The sequence below is a fragment of the Sorex fumeus genome, unplaced genomic scaffold (genome assembly GCF_029834395.1).
Source record: "Sorex fumeus unplaced genomic scaffold, SorFum_2.1 ptg000014l, whole genome shotgun sequence".
Lineage (NCBI taxonomy): Eukaryota > Metazoa > Chordata > Mammalia > Eulipotyphla > Soricidae > Sorex > Sorex fumeus.
Window position 1 is genome coordinate 18,271,654 of NW_026606071.1, and position 16,832 is coordinate 18,288,485.

Here is a 16,832-nt window from a genome sequence, read left to right on the forward strand (position 1 = left end):
AATAAATAAATAAAAAGTCTTTTCTTTTTGATGATTTTGACTGCTGGCTTTTCTGATACCTAGTCTGGGAAATATGAAGCAATATGAAGCAAATAATAAAACTCTGATTGTACTCTTGGCATTGAATACTTTATTGTGTCTTTTCTTTTCTTTTCTTTTTTTTTGCTTTTTGGGTCACACCCAGAGATGTTCAGGGCTGACTCCTGGCTCTGAATTCAGGAATTACTCCTGGCGGTGCTGGGGGTACCATATGGGATGCTGGGAATCGAACCCAGGTCGGCCACATGCAAGGCAAATGCCCTACCCTCTGTGCTATTGTTCCAGATCCTCTAGTGTGTTTTTCTTGGGTCCCCAAATTCTTTGATATTCTGTCTTCTTCCCACTTCCCTCGTTCCTTCAGTTTTCATATGTTTCTTTTATATAGAATATCCAAAGTTGTTATCTATACTTAATAGAAGGAACCGGGAGAAGTGTGATTGCTCAATCTTATCTTAGAACTAGAGTCTCCTTGCCACAGTATATTGATAGTAGAAAGTAGCAGACCTTTCTCTAGGATTCTGTGGCAAACTGTATTGATCAGCTTGACAGATGACAGTTCAGTTCAGTGTTGCTGCCTAGGGCCTTCCGTCATGGGACCTACTGCCCTAGCGGAAGCACTCTTTGTGGAATTTGTCCATAATGGAATACCAGCCTTAGGGTGCTTTCTGTTCTGACAGACTTCATAATTTACGCATTTTCCTCTAACAGGTGAAATACATATGGGAGGTCAAGAACACTTTTATATGGAAACGCAAAGCATGCTTGTTGTTCCTAAAGGGGAGGACCAAGAAATTGATGTCTATGTGTCCACACAGTTTCCCAAATTCATACAGGTAACTTGAAGCCTATATGTGGGGGGAATTTGACTCATGTAATAAAACACACACACACACACACATACACACCAAATAGGATAAAAATCTCATTACACATACTGTAAGAATTTATAATTCTAGTGGTCATATCCATTGGGGGATGGTAAGAATGAGAACCTGCATTCTCATTATTCTTGTCAGGAAGACCTACTTAGCAATAACTCAACCTGCAGGTGAGAGGAGAGCAGACAGTGGACTATAAGGGAAAGGGCCAATCTGATTGCTTCAGGATCTTGCTTCCTTGAGATTCATGTAGAAGGATACGTTGGAGCTGGTTTATGGGTGAAATATTTACCAATTATTGTCACAAAACCATCTCATTGATATCAGTACTTAAAGTTTTGGCAATATCATGATAACTCAACCTCGGCTTAATCACTGATACCTATCTAGATTTTTGGAAATCATTCCACTATTTCACATAACCACAGGGTTTTCATATAATGTACATTATGGCATCAAAGCATGTAAGAAGCATGTCCTCCCTTGAAACAGCTGGACCTGATTAACAAGAATTGTTGTCATCCACAGGATATAGTTGCTTCAACCTTGAAACTCCCAGCTAACAAGGTCATGTGTCATGTAAAGCGTGTTGGTGGGGCATTCGGGGGGAAGGTGGTCAAAACTGGCATCATGGCAGCCATCACTGCATTTGCTGCAAACAAGTAAGTGAAGAAAATCTGCTAAATAGAAAAAAATAGTGAAATTGTGCTAAGAATTTTCAATTAGGGAATTGGGTTAAGGATGAAGAATTTGTGTTAAGATTATTAACCTAAATGTAGTATGTAAATACAGAGTCAGTTTATTATGTCTTAAGCTATTGAAAAGAATGAAAACCACACACACACACACACACTCACAAAATACTGTAATGACTATAAAGTAGGTAGGACTGGCCCAACTGGAACTGGGAGGAGGTAGTTTTCTTAGTACCTATATGTACATACAGATCAGTTCCATCTTAGAAAAGAAAATTCAGGGAGCCAGAACTATAGTACAGTGTGTAGGGTGCTTCCCTCGCCCATGGCTGACCTGAGTTTGATCCCGAGCACTCCATAAGATTCCCCAAATCTATCAGGAGCAATCCCTGAGTACAGAGCCAGGAGTAAGCTCTGGGAAATGCTGGGTATGGCCCAAAACCCAAATAAATAAATTAATAAATAAAATAATTCAGGCTCATTTATACATATGTATACATAATTAGATGATTTAAAGGAACATTTTACTGAGCTTGAGTGATGTTAACTCATTTTCTAGGACCTTAGAACACTACCATAGGAAATTGTCTTTGAAGTAGACCCGTTAGGAGGTGTAATCTCTTTGCGAAGTATTATTGGTCATTTCCTCTCTAAGCCATGAAGCAAGAAGATTCAATTCCAGACCCGTCCCATCGGGAGCACTTGGCCATCAGTCGTGATCTGAGTGCCTGTTTGCCACTTGTGATAGCCTAAAGCAGAGTTGATTACCACAGTGAAAATATCCCCCAAACAATACCTTGGCACCCCTGACATCCAACCTTCCCTTGAGTAGAAGATACCAGGATTGTGCCCTGAAGCAGAGGGAGGGGATCCAGTGTGGATGCCCCAGACCCTCACGCCTGGTGTAAGCCTAGATCTGTCATTATGTGAGTTGTGTGGATGCCATTCTACCTCACAGACGGATTCCATGAGCCCCACTTAATAGCTATCTAATACAAGACTTTGCCTCTCTTGCTTTTTCTTTCTTTTGCTCTCTACTTTAGACATGGCCGTGCCATCCGCTGCATTCTGGAACGAGGAGAAGACATGTTAATAACTGGAGGCCGCCACCCTTACTATGGAAAATACAAAGTGAGCAGAGGAAGAGGGGAATGGGGGGTTATGCTCTAAATATAACAATCTTAATTGTGGAGGGCAGCAAGTAGCCACTCTCTTATGGGCAGTAACAAAAGCAATAAAAGGTGCTTCTATTGGACTTTCTGTTCCTTGTGCTATTTAGCTGGCTGGTTTAAGAAGCAATTATGTGTTGTGTAAAGATAGAATTGCTATCTATCTTTAAGGTAGAATTCTAAAGATAGAACTGTGGGGAAATGGCTAGTTGGTACTCACTATGACAGAGTGAATAACCATAAACATGTCCGTGCATGTAGATCTGCTAGCCCTACTACCCAGATAAAAGGTTAAAGAGTAGTATAATTTTCAGTATTTGCCAACATATTCCTCTGTTTTCAATATAACAAGTGTATTTTTTTTGAAAACTGTGCTTCAGACATTTCTAGAACTATTTTCAAAGTAGAAATGTATTTTATTTTGTTGAGTAATTTCAGGTTTCTTATTTCTCTGCATTCTCACAATTTATTATATTCTTAATAATAGACATCCTAATGAATGTGATTTGTTTGATTTGCATTTCCCTAATAATGAGTGACATTGGGTATCTTTCCATGTGTATATTGGACATTTGTATGTAGCTTTTTAAAAAAAATTGTGTAGCTTGAAGAAATAGATATTCCATTTCTTTATTTACTTTTGAATCAGGTTGTTTTGTTGTTCTTTTGTATGCTGTATGCATCTTGGACATCAACCCTTTACCAGATACATGATTTGCCAATATTTTCTTCCATTCTCTGGAATAGCTTTTAACTCTATTAATCATGATCTTCAACAGATGCAAATTTTACACTTTTATGTAATTGGAAGGACTTATCTATATTTTTTCTATTGTTGTTTATGTTTTGAGTCTCATGCCCAAAGAATTACTTTCCACATCCAGTGTCACAAAAGTTTTCTTCTTTCTGCAAGCATGCCCAAGTCACAGACTTTAGAGAGAGTTGATTCTTAGCACTGTAACACTGTACCTGAGTTGGTTGAGTCAGCTGTGTGCAAGGCAAACATCCTATCCACTGTGCTATCGCTCCAGCCTGTGACTCCCAGCATCAGTATCAAATGTCAGTTCTCTTTCTTCAGGCTGGATTCATGAAGGATGGCAGAATCTTGGCCCTGGATATGCAACATTATTGCAATGGTGGTTCCTCCCTGGATGAGACTCTAATTGTAAGTGTTTCAAGGAGTAAATTCACATTCTGGAAAGTGTTACATAAAGTGATTGCATTCAAAGACTCCAATAGTTAAACAATATTCAGTATTCAATTATTGAAGGGTATGAACCCTTATTGCAGAGATAACCATATGTCTCTTCTGGAACCCTCAGAGGCAGCCAGAGATATTGGCTGTGTGTACTTGTGTGTTATCTCCATATTTCAAATACTTAAAAGCCTTTCCCAGTGCAAGCTTTAGAACTCAAACTAATTTTTTTGGACTGTATAATTATTTTTTATGGGGACTCTTTTATGCATGCGAAGATGTTTAGCAACATCCTTAGCACAGCGACTCTCACATCTTCAGAACCAAAAACAAATGCATTAGACAAAATATGAGACTATTTTCCTGTGTTTTAGAAATTCAATCATTATCCTCTGGAGACCCAGTGATATAAGACTATGTATGACTCAAAAAAATAGGGAAGTATTTGGAACCTGCATTAAAATTCATTAGCTCCAAAAAAAAGTAATGCTTTCCAAATCAAAATTATTAAAATATTTAAAAATTATTTTATAGCAAAACATATTTTTATTTGAAACACAACTCAATTTTCACAAGTTTGATGTGCTATTAAAGGTTTGATCATTTAGAGCCTGGCTTTTGTCTGAAGACTTAGGATGGGGTAAGAGGCACAGAGGCACTAGTGTTTCCATGTCTTGCATATGTGATATTCTGGGTTGAATCCCTGATTTTACATGCTGGCCTCCACCCTCAGCATCAACTGTTGTGGTCCTAATGGTTGTAACACCCAAGCAATAGCCTTCACTACAAAGAAATGGGGAGGGGGGTGCGGAAAGAAGGGCAGGTGTCTTATCTCAATAACTCTATACTTCCCCAGGTGGCAGAAATGGGACTCCTGAAAATGGAGAATGCTTACAAGTTCCCCAACCTGCGCTGCCGAGTATGGGCATGCAGAACCAACCTCCCCTCCAACACTGCTTTGCGTGGCTTTGGTTTTCCACAGTCAGGGATGATCACTGAAGCCTGTATCACAGAAGTTGCAGCCAAATGTGGATTGTCCCCGGAGAAGGTAACATTAGTCCAGTACAATGATCTTGAATTTCAAAGATGGAAGGACCATTGGGAAGTGGGGGTGTGATTCATGTTAAAGAATTTGAGATTCAAATGGCAGAGTAATTTGCCTGAGGTAAGATAACTATCTAGTTAATAAGGAGTTAAGACTATAAAGGTTATTGACCTGTAGCCTCCTAGAGTTTTTATTCAAAAATCCTGAAAAATATGAGGTTATGAGGTTATACTGAGTGAACACTAGATCCTAACTTTTCTAGTGAATAGTTCCCTTTAGTGAAGGATGTAGCAACTACCAGCAACTTCTGTGGTACCTATCTTTACCCTGCTTCCGTAACATCCTAGGCTTTTGGGTCATTACAAAAAGTGTCCTTTCTGCCTTTTGGCTTTTAAATTTTTTTAAATTGAACCACCATAAGAATCTTTTCAGCTTTTTAATTTCATTTCTTACACAACTCTGTACCTTTCCTCTGGTCTGTCTGTCTGTCTATATGTCTGTTTGTCTGTCTTTCTGTGTGTATGTGTGTGTGTATATCTCCCCCTCACCCCTTCTCTTCAGTTTTTGACCTACACCAGCAGTATCCAGGCATACTGCTGACTGCACTCAGGTTTTACTCCTCATGGGCTCAGGGGACTATATGGGATGCCAGGGATAGAACTTGAGGTCATCCATTTGCAAGGTAAATGCCCTTTCCACTGTACTATTGCTCCAATCCCTCATTGGGTCTCTTCTACCTAGAATCTTGGCTTGGAGTTAGGAAGATGTGGAGTCTGTTCTCTCTCTTCCTGCCCTGTGTCATCTGCAATGGTTTTGAGGCAGAGAAAGGGAAGGATAGGAGAACACAGATAATATCTCTTCCTGTGACTTCTCCCAGTCAGCTCTCTGGCCTCTCCTAAAGAGATGGAGTCACTTTTCAGTGTGAACTAGTCTACAGACTCTACTCTTGCCTGCATCATATCAGAAGCCCATGGTCCCCTGGGGTAGTGGGTTAAAACTTCAACTGACCCTCAGCTGGACCTGAGGAAGCATCCCCTGTTACCTGTGCCTTCATCCCATGCCAAGTATCCCATACCAAGTGAGTCCTTAGGAAGAACTCAAGCCCAATTTTCCCACTTGCTTTCCCCACAGTATCAACTCTGTTGTTCTAAAAAGAACCATATTCTTTGTGCCACATAATTTTATGTGGGCCTTCCTTCCTGGCCATCTCATCAGACTATGTTGTGTTGCATTTGGTACCAAGAGGATGAAAATCAGATGACTTCATCCCAAGGGCAGCTAGAGGAGAGAATAATCACCCCCAAACACTACCCTATCCAGGATGGCACAGCTCACTAATTCCCAGTCTTTTTTAATGATCTGGCAATATTTTTTAAGAGAATGGGGAAAGTATATGTCTATTACAGCCTTTGTCATATTGGAGAGGTATGTGACTGGACATAACTGCTGAGAGTTTTTTCAACTGAAAATGTGTAATACTTGGCATCATTTTTTTCTTACTTGGGGCATTTGCCCCTATTGTAGGGATTCATAAAATGCTTAATGGTTTAGACATCCTAGGTTAGAGTATTTTTATTTGTTCTTTATCCTAACTATGGGCTAAACTTAAACTTTTGTAGTGTTCTGTTTGGAAGCTATAGAGGTCTTGCCATAGGACCTAAATGAACTAATTTATTTAACATGGAAATTAAATCTTGGGTTACTATTCAATAGATATTCACCTAGAATCACTTGATCACTTGACCACTTGACATTCCGTTACTCATCAATTTGCTCGAGCGGGTGCCAGTAACGTCTTCATTCATCCCTGTCCTGTGCTTATGTAGCCCAATGGCGTCTGCTCATTCTAGCAACACAAAGAGCCTCAAACCGATCGTTCAGGGTCTTGACAAAGAAGTCTGACCATCTCGTAGGTGGGCGGCCATGTGGTCTTCTGACGTCCCATGGAATCCAGTCGTTAACGGCTCTAGTCCAGCGGTCATCTCTAAATCTCATTATGTGTCCAGCCCATCTGATTTTCGATGCCTTGGCAAATGAGACAGCATCCCTGATTCTTTTTGTTTTGTTTTGTTTTTGCATTTTTTTAATTTATTTTTTTATTAGTGAAGCACCATGAGGTACAGTTGTAGATTTACAAATCTTTGTGCTTGGGTTTTGGTCATACAATGATCAAATACCCATCCTTCCACCAGTGCCCATTTTCCACCACCATGGATAATATCCCCCCCATCCCCCCCCGCCACCCTGCCTCTGTGGCAGGGCATTCCTTTTTGTTCTCTCTCTCCTTTTGGGTGTTGTGGTCTGCAAAAGAGGCATTGAGTGGCAAACATGTTCAGTCCATACTCTACTTTCAACATGCATCTCCCCTCCTGGGAGGATCCTCCAAACACCCTTTATTTGGTGCTCCCTTCTCTATCTGAACTGCCCTTTCCCCTAGAATACCCGGCTGGCCTCTAAGCTATGGAGTAATCCTCCTGGTGTTGATCTCAGCTATTATTAGCATCCCTGATTTTTGATCATTGACGGAGGTCAGAACTCAGGATTCTTTCTCTCATTTGAGTGAAACGTGATACTCCAAGCACAGCTCTTTTGATTCCTCTTTGGCATACCTGAATAGCGTTCTCACCCTGTTTTCGTAGGGCCCAGGTCTCCAAGGCGTATGTTAATGCAGGAAGAATAGTGGAATAGAAGAGATGTGCCTGGAGCCAGAGGTTCTTTGTCCTCTTAGCTATTTATTCAACGCTCTTGAAGGCGTTCCAAGCTGCTCCCTTCCTCCTGTGCAACTCAGGTGCCAGGTCATTCGTCATGTTGACTTCTTGACCTAGGTACACATAACTGTTGCACTCGGAGATGGTCGTTCTGTTGAGAGAGAATGGAACATCAGGAACGAGACTGTTTCTCATGAACATTGTCTTTGTGAGATTCAGCTGTAATCCGACCTTTTCACACTCACGGTCAAAGTCAGCCAGCATTTGTGCCGCTTGACTAATGTTTGGTGTTATTAGAACGATGTCATCAGCAAAACGAAGGTGGTGTAGTTGCCGACCATCTATCTTCACTCCCATTCCTTCCCATTCCAGTCATCGCATGATGTTCTCAAGGGTGGCACTGAAGAGTTTCAGTGAAATCGTACCACCCTGACAAACCCCTCTCTTGACATGGACGATCACTTCTTGGTAGAATGGTGAGATCCTGGTAGTGAATCGGTAATACAGCTCACGGAGGATCCTGGTGTATTGGTTTGAATGCCCTGATTGGCTAGGGCTTTGATGACAGCTTCCGTCTCAACAGAATCAAAGGCCTTCTTTAAATCAATGAATGTTAGACAGAGTGGCATCTTGAACTCCCGAGAAACCTCAGTGAGCTTGGTTATCGTGTGGATATGGTCAATGGTGCTGAATCCTTTGCAGAACCCGGCTTGCTCGCATAGTTATCCTTCATCTAGTGTTCTGCCAATCCTATTCAGGATGACTCGAGTGAACAGCTTGTAGATGACAGACAGTAGGTAGATTGGGCGATAGTTGCCAATGTCATGGATGTCTCCCTTCTTGAACAGTAGTACAGTCCTGCTGGTTTTCCACTGGGATGGAACCTTGCATTCAGACAGGTAGTGTGTAAAGATCTGAGACAGCGTATTGATGAGTACTGACAGCAGGTTCTTAACCTAGAATATGCACCTAGAATTAAGAGTTAATAGTATCCCTGTACTGGGTTGAGTTTTTTTAAAAACATAAGGAAAGGTTTCCTTCCTTTTGAAAACTCCTTCTTTTTGAAAACTAACACAAACACAGTAGAGAAGGCATAGAACTGTTGGAGTACTTGATATAAATTATGAATAGAGGAGGAAGAGGAGAAAATTAAATGCTAATAAGGGCTTCCATAAATTGTAAGACCCAAACTGGGCATTAGTAGATAAGACAATGCAACTAGGAGGACTATGGGTGGAAGAAATATGTCAGCTAGGTGTTCACTGCAAAATCTCTTTTGCTTTTATAGGTTCGAAAAATAAATATGTACAAGGAAATTGATCAAACACCCTACAGACAGGAGATTGATGCTAAGAACCTGATACGGTGTTGGGAGGAATGCATGACCATGTCTTCATACTCCCTGAGGAAAGCTGCCGTGGAAAAATTCAACTCAGAGAACTACTGGAAGAAAAAAGGACTGGCCGTGGTCCCCATGAAGTTTCCAATTGGCATGGGATCCATGGCTGCTAGTCAGGTCAGTTCTCCAAACTGACAAATCAAAGGGACTGAGAAAACTTTTCATTAAGTAGATTATCCACATGATTATTAGACCTGATTGCACCTTCACCAAATTGCTCCATCAAGCTAGCTTTTCTTTAGAGGAAATAAAAGTGCCTCTGATCAGTCTCCAGGAGTTGGTGAAAAATCATTCCTTTTGTTTGTTTGTTTTTTTGGGGGGGTGCCACACCCAGTGGTACTCAGAGCTACTCCTGGCACTGTACTCAGGGATCACTCGGATGGGTCAGGGAACCATATGTGGTTTAAGTGCTTTATCCACTATACTATTTCTCTGACCCCAAAGAAAAACATTTTTGAGGGATGATCAGGGGACCATCTTCTCCTGGCCCTAACAGCAAAATGCTGAGTGAACCTTTTGGGGTCCCCAGAGTGCTCCAGTATAAAGTTGGATGGTAGGAGTGAAACCTGCTGAGACCCTCTTCTCCCATAATGTGATTAGATCGATGTGGGAAACTGGTAAGCATTTTCCACTCTTCCTTTTTTTGGCAGGTTAGGCTACCAAATCTAGAAGGCTAAAACATTTAAATAATGTTTAAGCACAATTTTAGAAGTTTGCTTACCTCACAGTTATTCTAAGTGTGCAGGAGAATATTTGTAGATTGATTTCTTTATATTGTTGGTTGATAAAACAATTTCCATCCTTGCTTACTAAAGTCCACTTTCTGCTCCCATCTCTTCATTTCTGAGTGAAACTCACACTTTGTAGCCTGCTCTATACTAGTACCCTTCACAATAATGAGCATGCAGCCCTATTATCTCCAGTTTTACGTACCACTACAAATTCTCACTCAAAGACTATTGAGAAGCTCTTGTTCTTCTTTACCCACCAGGAGCTGGTTAGCTTCTATGTTTAAAACATTTTCTTAAAGAATAAATCTCAAGGAGATGGTTCAGAGGGCTGGAGCACATGCTTTCATGCAGGTGGCTAGGTTCAATATTTGCAACCACACAGTTTCCCGAGTACCACTGAGGAGTGACCCTTGAGCACTGTACCCACGAGGTGTCACCCACCACTCCCCAAATGTATACAAGAAAAATATTCTGCAGCTAATCAAATCAAGGAAGGAATGAGAGATGATATTTGGACACCTCTTTAGGTAAGGCACTAAACTTGGTGATTTTCAGTTTCCCACTTCATTCAATCCCTTTCATCTCTTTCGGGTATGTGTGATTCTATTTTATATAAGAGAAAATAAATCCTTAGGTTGTGCTCATAAAAGCCCATAGAGGTGTTGATAGACATATAATACATATTTTATATAACATATACATTGTATAATAATTGTGTGTGTGCATTACTGAAGTAACAATGTTTTGAAATATATATGTCTCAGGTGAGCATCATCATCAATCAACATTTTTATTTAATAACATTAACTTTCTCAATAAAAAATTAATTTCAATGTTGCCACACAATTGCTTTCTTTTATAAGAGTTATAATTACTTCTCCTCTATTGTTCCTTTCTCTCAACCATTAGTTTAGTTTAAAATTAATTTTTTGTTTCATATTATTAATTTCTTTTGTCTCCTTACCTATCACATACTAATAAAATTATTCAGTATTTGTATTTCTCTGACTTAATTTACTAAACCTGATGTTAAGTCTATCCATATAGCAATGGCATAATTTTATAATTTTTTAGATTGGCATATATTCTGTGGTATATATATAAAATATCATCTTTATCCACTCATCTACTATTAAGCTCTTAAATTTTTCCCAACTCTTCGCTATTATAAATGATGCTATGATTATGTAAAGGCTCACCTACCTCTTCAGATTGGTGCTTTTGTATTCTTAGGGTAAATATGCAAAACTGATTCATAAAAAAATAGCTTTGCTTTCATTTTTTTGTGTTTTGTTTTTGGTCACACTCAGTGATTCTCAGGGGTTACTCCTGGCTTTGCACTCAATACTTACTCTTGGCTGTACTTGGAAGACCATATGGGTTGCTGGAGATAGAACCTGGGCGCTAGGCAAGCTGTATTCTCTGTACTATCATTCTGGCCCTGCTTTTATTTTTGTTTGAGATCATCATAATGTTTCCATAATAACTGTATCAAGTTCCCAGCAGTTTCCAAAGGTTACTTTTCTCTACATCCTCTCCAACACTTGTTGCTTCTCTTTTAAATGACAGCTATTCTCCAGGTGCGAGATGATTTATCATTATTTTTATTTGCATTTCACCAATAATAAGAACTGATGATCCTGTTGAGTTCCGTTGCCTTGACCAAAGACATCCAGCTAGTGTGCATTCATAGAATATATATTTGACTTTAGGACCGTCTGGCTGTGTCTCAGTTCATGCTGCCTCCTTGAGCAACAGCAGCCCTGACAGCTGAGGGGGGTCAAGTGTACCTCACCTGTGTTTCACCTAATCCTAGATCAGGGACCCTGCTGAACACTGAGTATTTCATTAACTCTGCCTTACTATGGCACCTGGCACAGAATAGGAACTCAAATGTTTATATAAACTAAACGTTCTGGGAATCTGTGGGACTTAAAGCAGACTTCTCATCAATTTTAGTAGTCATTGCCTGAAGATTTACATTTCATAGTCTTAAGTCTCCAATTTCTATTGGAGAACCATCTGTTCCCATGCTCCAGTTGGGCCGCTGTCGTAGATGAAGCTTTGTGGAATTATCTTTTGTGGCTCTAACAATGAACCATCTGGTGGTGCCACTTAACTGAACCAAATTTGACACTTTAAATGGCTTGAGAAGATTGTAGCAGCACACGGAACAAATTAATCAGCAGTCTCTGATAGAAATGCTGCCCTGGACACACAGGCAGAGTGCTGCTGCCAGCAGGGCCGTACAATGAAAGAAATGCACAATTCATTCTAATTGTAGCTCAATCATATGTACCAATATGAATTTCACCCACAAGCAACTTTTGAATTGCTTCTAGCACCAAGGAGACCAAATGCAGAATCTTCCAACTTAAGCAACAGATCAAATGACTAAGCGATTGCAAATTCCTTTATTAGATTTTTGTTTTGCACTTATTACATGTGAGGCACTATGTTTTATTCCAATGGATGCCTTAGGACATGTTTCTTCTTCCCAGGGGACTCACATTGTATTATAGTAGAAAGAAGTACCTTAGGATGGAGCCATTGTGACTTGCATTACCTGGCAACTTGTACAATCCTGGGGCTGCCAGCTCTGTTTTCTATAGAGGATGCATTCCTTAGCATTATTATTTTGAGAATAAATAGCCAGGAGAATAATAGGAGTTCCCAGGATAAATTGTCACTACACAGTCAGGTATGCTCTGTTCATGCTCTCAGGTCTCCTGAACATGGTTATTAGGACTGAGATGCTTTTCTCAAGATTCTAAGATACTGCCTTTGTCCTCAGAGAAAGAGTATTCCTATGTCCCCTTGCCCCAGTACATCATTAGTTTACACTTGCAGTAAACAGAGTCCAATTTTACTATAAAAGGTCTTATTGAAAACTATATGAATTTCTCCTTTTTTTTTGTAAAAATTTTTTATTAGAGAATCACTGTGAGGTACAGTTACAGACTTAGAAACTTCTATTTCAGTCATACAATAATTGTTTACCCATCCCTCCACCAGTGCCCATTCTCCTCCACCAATTTTCTGGAGAATTGAGTAGTGGTATTAAAAATAGTCAGCATAAAAACAATCTGGGAATATAAACTTCTCTTGGATATATCTTGTGATTGACATATAATTCTATTGACTTTCACTTTTGACCAATATTTCTAATAAATAAGTAATCTATACAAAAACTTTATCTTTACTGAAGACTATGTTGCTGCCAGAATATTCTGGAAACCTTATCTTTATACATCCTAGATAATTGTGCTATTCTGCATAGAAACTTATTTATTATAAAACACAGATGACAGAATTTTAAGAGACTACTGGCCGGCCAAGACTATATCAGTGAGGTTGCATCTTCCCAGTTGAAGAACTGCAAAGGTGTGCCTTACAGTTCCTTTAGAACTAAAGTGGAACCATCAGAAGCATTTGCTATAGGACCAAAAATTTCTTTTCACTGGAGACCCAAAGGGAAGATGCCATTCTCATTATGTGCAGTTCCCTGGGATAGCTCTAGTACTCTTTGTTCAGCAGGAACAGACTTGCAAGAAGACACATGATTATCAATTATCAAAGATGGTTAGCCTAGGGTTTAGATGTTTCTAACCTCAGCAGTCTCTGATTCTGTTAGAAATCTGGTTTCTTCACCTTTCTGGGGAAAATGTTACAGTTGGAGATTACATCCAAGTTCCCTTCCAACTAAAGTGCCAAGATGATTTAGAATGGACTTGGTCCATTTTGCAGCAAAAAAAAAAAAGTTCTTGTCCATTGTATTTGAATTTTCATTCTCTATAATACTTATAATATGGGAAATGCAGGAATGTTTGTTCTTGAAAATAACCCTCTTGTTTTAAATTTTTATTAGTGAAACACCATGAGGTACAGTTGTAGACTTACAAATTTTTGTGCATGGGTTTCAGTTATAATGATTGAGCACCCACCCCTCCACCAGTGCCCATTCTCCACCTCAATGCTACCAGTAACCTTCCCACCTCCCCATACCCCCCCAGTCTTTGTATTCTAGTCACTGTATCTTTTCAGGTGCAGAAGCTTCGTAATTTAAGATAGTCCCATTTGATTATCTCTATTTCCACTTGGTTGGTCAGTGGAGTGCCGTCTTTGAAGATACCATTAGCCTCAATATTGTGGAGGGTTTTGCCAACCTTGTCTTCATAATACCTTATGGATTTTGGCTTGATGTTGAGATCTTTAATCAATTCTGATCTGACTTTTATGCATGGTGTTAAGTCGAGGTCTAAGACCATTGTTTTGCATGTCATTGTCCAGTTATGCCAGCACCATTTGTTGAAGAAGCTTTCCTTGTTCCACTTCACATTTCTTGCTCCCTTATCAAAGACTAGATGTTCATACATTTGGGGTTATGTGTATAGATATTCCATCCTCTTCCATTGGTCTGTGACCCTGCCTTTGTTCCAGTACCATGCTGTTTTAATTATTATCACTTTGTAGTAGAGTTTGAGGTTGGGGAGGGTAATGCCTCCTCATGTCTTTTTCCCAAGAATTGCTTTAGCTATTCATGGGCATTTGTTGTTCCATATGAATTTCAGGAGTGCTTGATCTAATTTTTTTGAAGAATTTCATGGGTATCCTTATAGGGATCACGTTGAATCTGTATAATGCTTTAGGGAATATTGACATTTTGACAATGTTAATTCTTCCTATTCATGAGCAGGGGATATGTTTCCATTACCTCGTGTCCTCTTTTATTTCATGGAGTAGCGTTCTGCAGTTTTCATTGTAGAGGTCTTTTACCTCTTTAGTTAGGCTGATTCCGAGGTATTTGATTTTCCGGGGCACAACTGTGAATGGGATTATTTTTTTCATGTCACTTTCCTCTCTCTCATTATTTGCGTATAGAAAGGCCATGTATTTTCGGGCATTGATTTTATAGCCTGCGACTTTACTGTACAAGCCTATTGTTTCTAGGAGTTTCTTGGTAGAGACTTTAGGATTCTCTAGATATAGTATCAAATCATCTGCGAATAGTGAGAGCTTGATTTCTTCCTTTCCTATCTGGATGCCTTTAATGTCTTTTTCTTGCCTAATCGCTATTGCAAGTACTTCCAGTACTATGTTAAACAGAAGTGGTGATAGTTGGCATCCTTGTCTTGTCACTGATCTTAGAGAAAAGGTCCTTAGCTTTTCCCCATTGAGGATAATGCTTGCCATGGGTTTGTCGTAGATGGCTTTGACAATCTTGAGGAAAGTTCCTTCAAAACCCATTTTGGTGAGAGTTTTCATCATAAATGGGTGCTGTATCTTGTCAAATGCTTTCTCTGCATCTATTGATATGATCATATGGTTTTTATCTTTACTTTTGTTGATATGATGTATTATGTTGATTCATTTCCGAATGTTAAACCATCCTTGCATCCCCAGGATGAATCCCACTTGATCATGGTTATGATCTTTTTGATGAGTTGTTGGATTCTATTTGCTAATATTTTGTTGAGGATCTTCACATCTGTGTTCATCAGGGATATTGGCCTATAGTTTTCTTTGTTGGTGGTGTCTTTGTTTGCTTTTGGTATTAGAGAGATATGTGCCTCATAGAAGCTGTTTGGGAGAGTTCCTGTTTTTTCAATTTCCTGGAAAAGCTTGAGGAGAACTGGCAAAAGGTCTTCTTTAAATGTTTGGAAGAATTCACTAGTGAATCTGTCTGGGCCTGGGCTTTTGTTTTTTGGAAGACTTTTGATTACTGCTTCAATTTCCTTGATATGAATGGGTCTACTCAGGTGTCCCAAGGCTTTCTGGTTCAATCTTGGGAGATTATAGGAATCCAGGAATTTATCCATTTCTTCTAGGTTCTCTTGTTTCATGGCATACAGACCCTCAAAGTAGTCTCTGATGATCTTTTGAATTTTATTGGTTTCTGTTGTGATGCCCCCTTTTTCATTTCTGATTCGGTTTATTAGGGTTCTCTCTCTTTCTTTATGAGTCTTGCTAGTGGTTTATCAGTCTTATTTATTTTCTCAAAGAACCAGCTCTTAGTTTCATTGACCTTTCGGATTGTTTTTTGGGTTTCCATGTTGCTAATTTCTGCTCTAAGTTTTATTATTTCTTTCCTTTTGCCAATTTTGGGTTCCATTTGTTGGTGTTTTTCTAAGATATTGAGCTGTATGGTTAGGTTATCTATGTAGGCCTTTTCTTCTTTTCTTAAAAATGCTTGCAACACTATAAATTTTCCTCTTAGCACGGCTTTAACTGCGTCTCATAGGTTCTGGTAGCTCGTGTCTTCATTCTCATTTGTTTCCAGGTATCTTTTGATTTCATCTTTGACTTCCTTCCTGACCCACTCATTGTTCAATATTGAGTTGTTTAATTTCCAGGTGTTTGTTTTGTTTCTCGATGTCTTTGTGTGATCGCTTCTTTCTTCCTTCAGCACATCATGGTCTGAAAAAATTGTTGATACTACTTCTATCTTCCTGATTCTATTGAGGTATATTTTGTGGCCTAGCACGTGGTCTATTTTGGAAAATATTCCATGTGCACTGGAGAAGAATGTGTATTCTTTCTTTTGGCGATGTAAATCCCTGTATAGGTATATTAGCCCTCTCTCTTCTATTTCTTCTTTGAAAGCCAATGTTTCCTTGTTGAGTTTTGTTCTTGTTGATCTATACAGAGGTGATAAGGCGATGCTGAAGTCTCCAACTACTATTATCTTGCTATCAGTGTCCTCCTTAAAATCTGTTAGCACTTGTTTAAAGTATTTAGCTGGTCCTCATTAGGTGCATATACTTTTTAAAAAAATTTTTTATTAGTGAGACATCATGAGGTACAGTTGTAGACTTACAAATTTTTGTGCTTGAATTTCAATTATACAATCACAGGAAGAAATCACACTCTTAAATGTAGGTGCATATACATTTAAGAGTGTGATGTATTCCTGTTGTACGTATCCCTTGATAAATAGAAAATGGCCTTCACTGTCCCTTCTAATCTTTTTCAA

The 16,832-nt window shown here is 39.3% G+C and overlaps 1 protein-coding gene across 1 annotated transcript in view; it reads left to right on the top strand.

Moving 5' to 3' along the window:
* Positions 1-16,832, top strand: part of AOX1 (aldehyde oxidase 1) — a 91,845-nt gene that overhangs the window by 62,032 nt on the left and 12,981 nt on the right. Inside the window, exons 21-26 of the mRNA XM_056111776.1 lie at positions 748-872; positions 1,446-1,579; positions 2,656-2,743; positions 3,860-3,946; positions 4,833-5,024; positions 9,018-9,245. Of these exons, the coding sequence (XP_055967751.1) occupies positions 748-872; positions 1,446-1,579; positions 2,656-2,743; positions 3,860-3,946; positions 4,833-5,024; positions 9,018-9,245 (854 nt within the window). The remainder of the gene's footprint in view (positions 1-747; positions 873-1,445; positions 1,580-2,655; positions 2,744-3,859; positions 3,947-4,832; positions 5,025-9,017; positions 9,246-16,832) is intronic.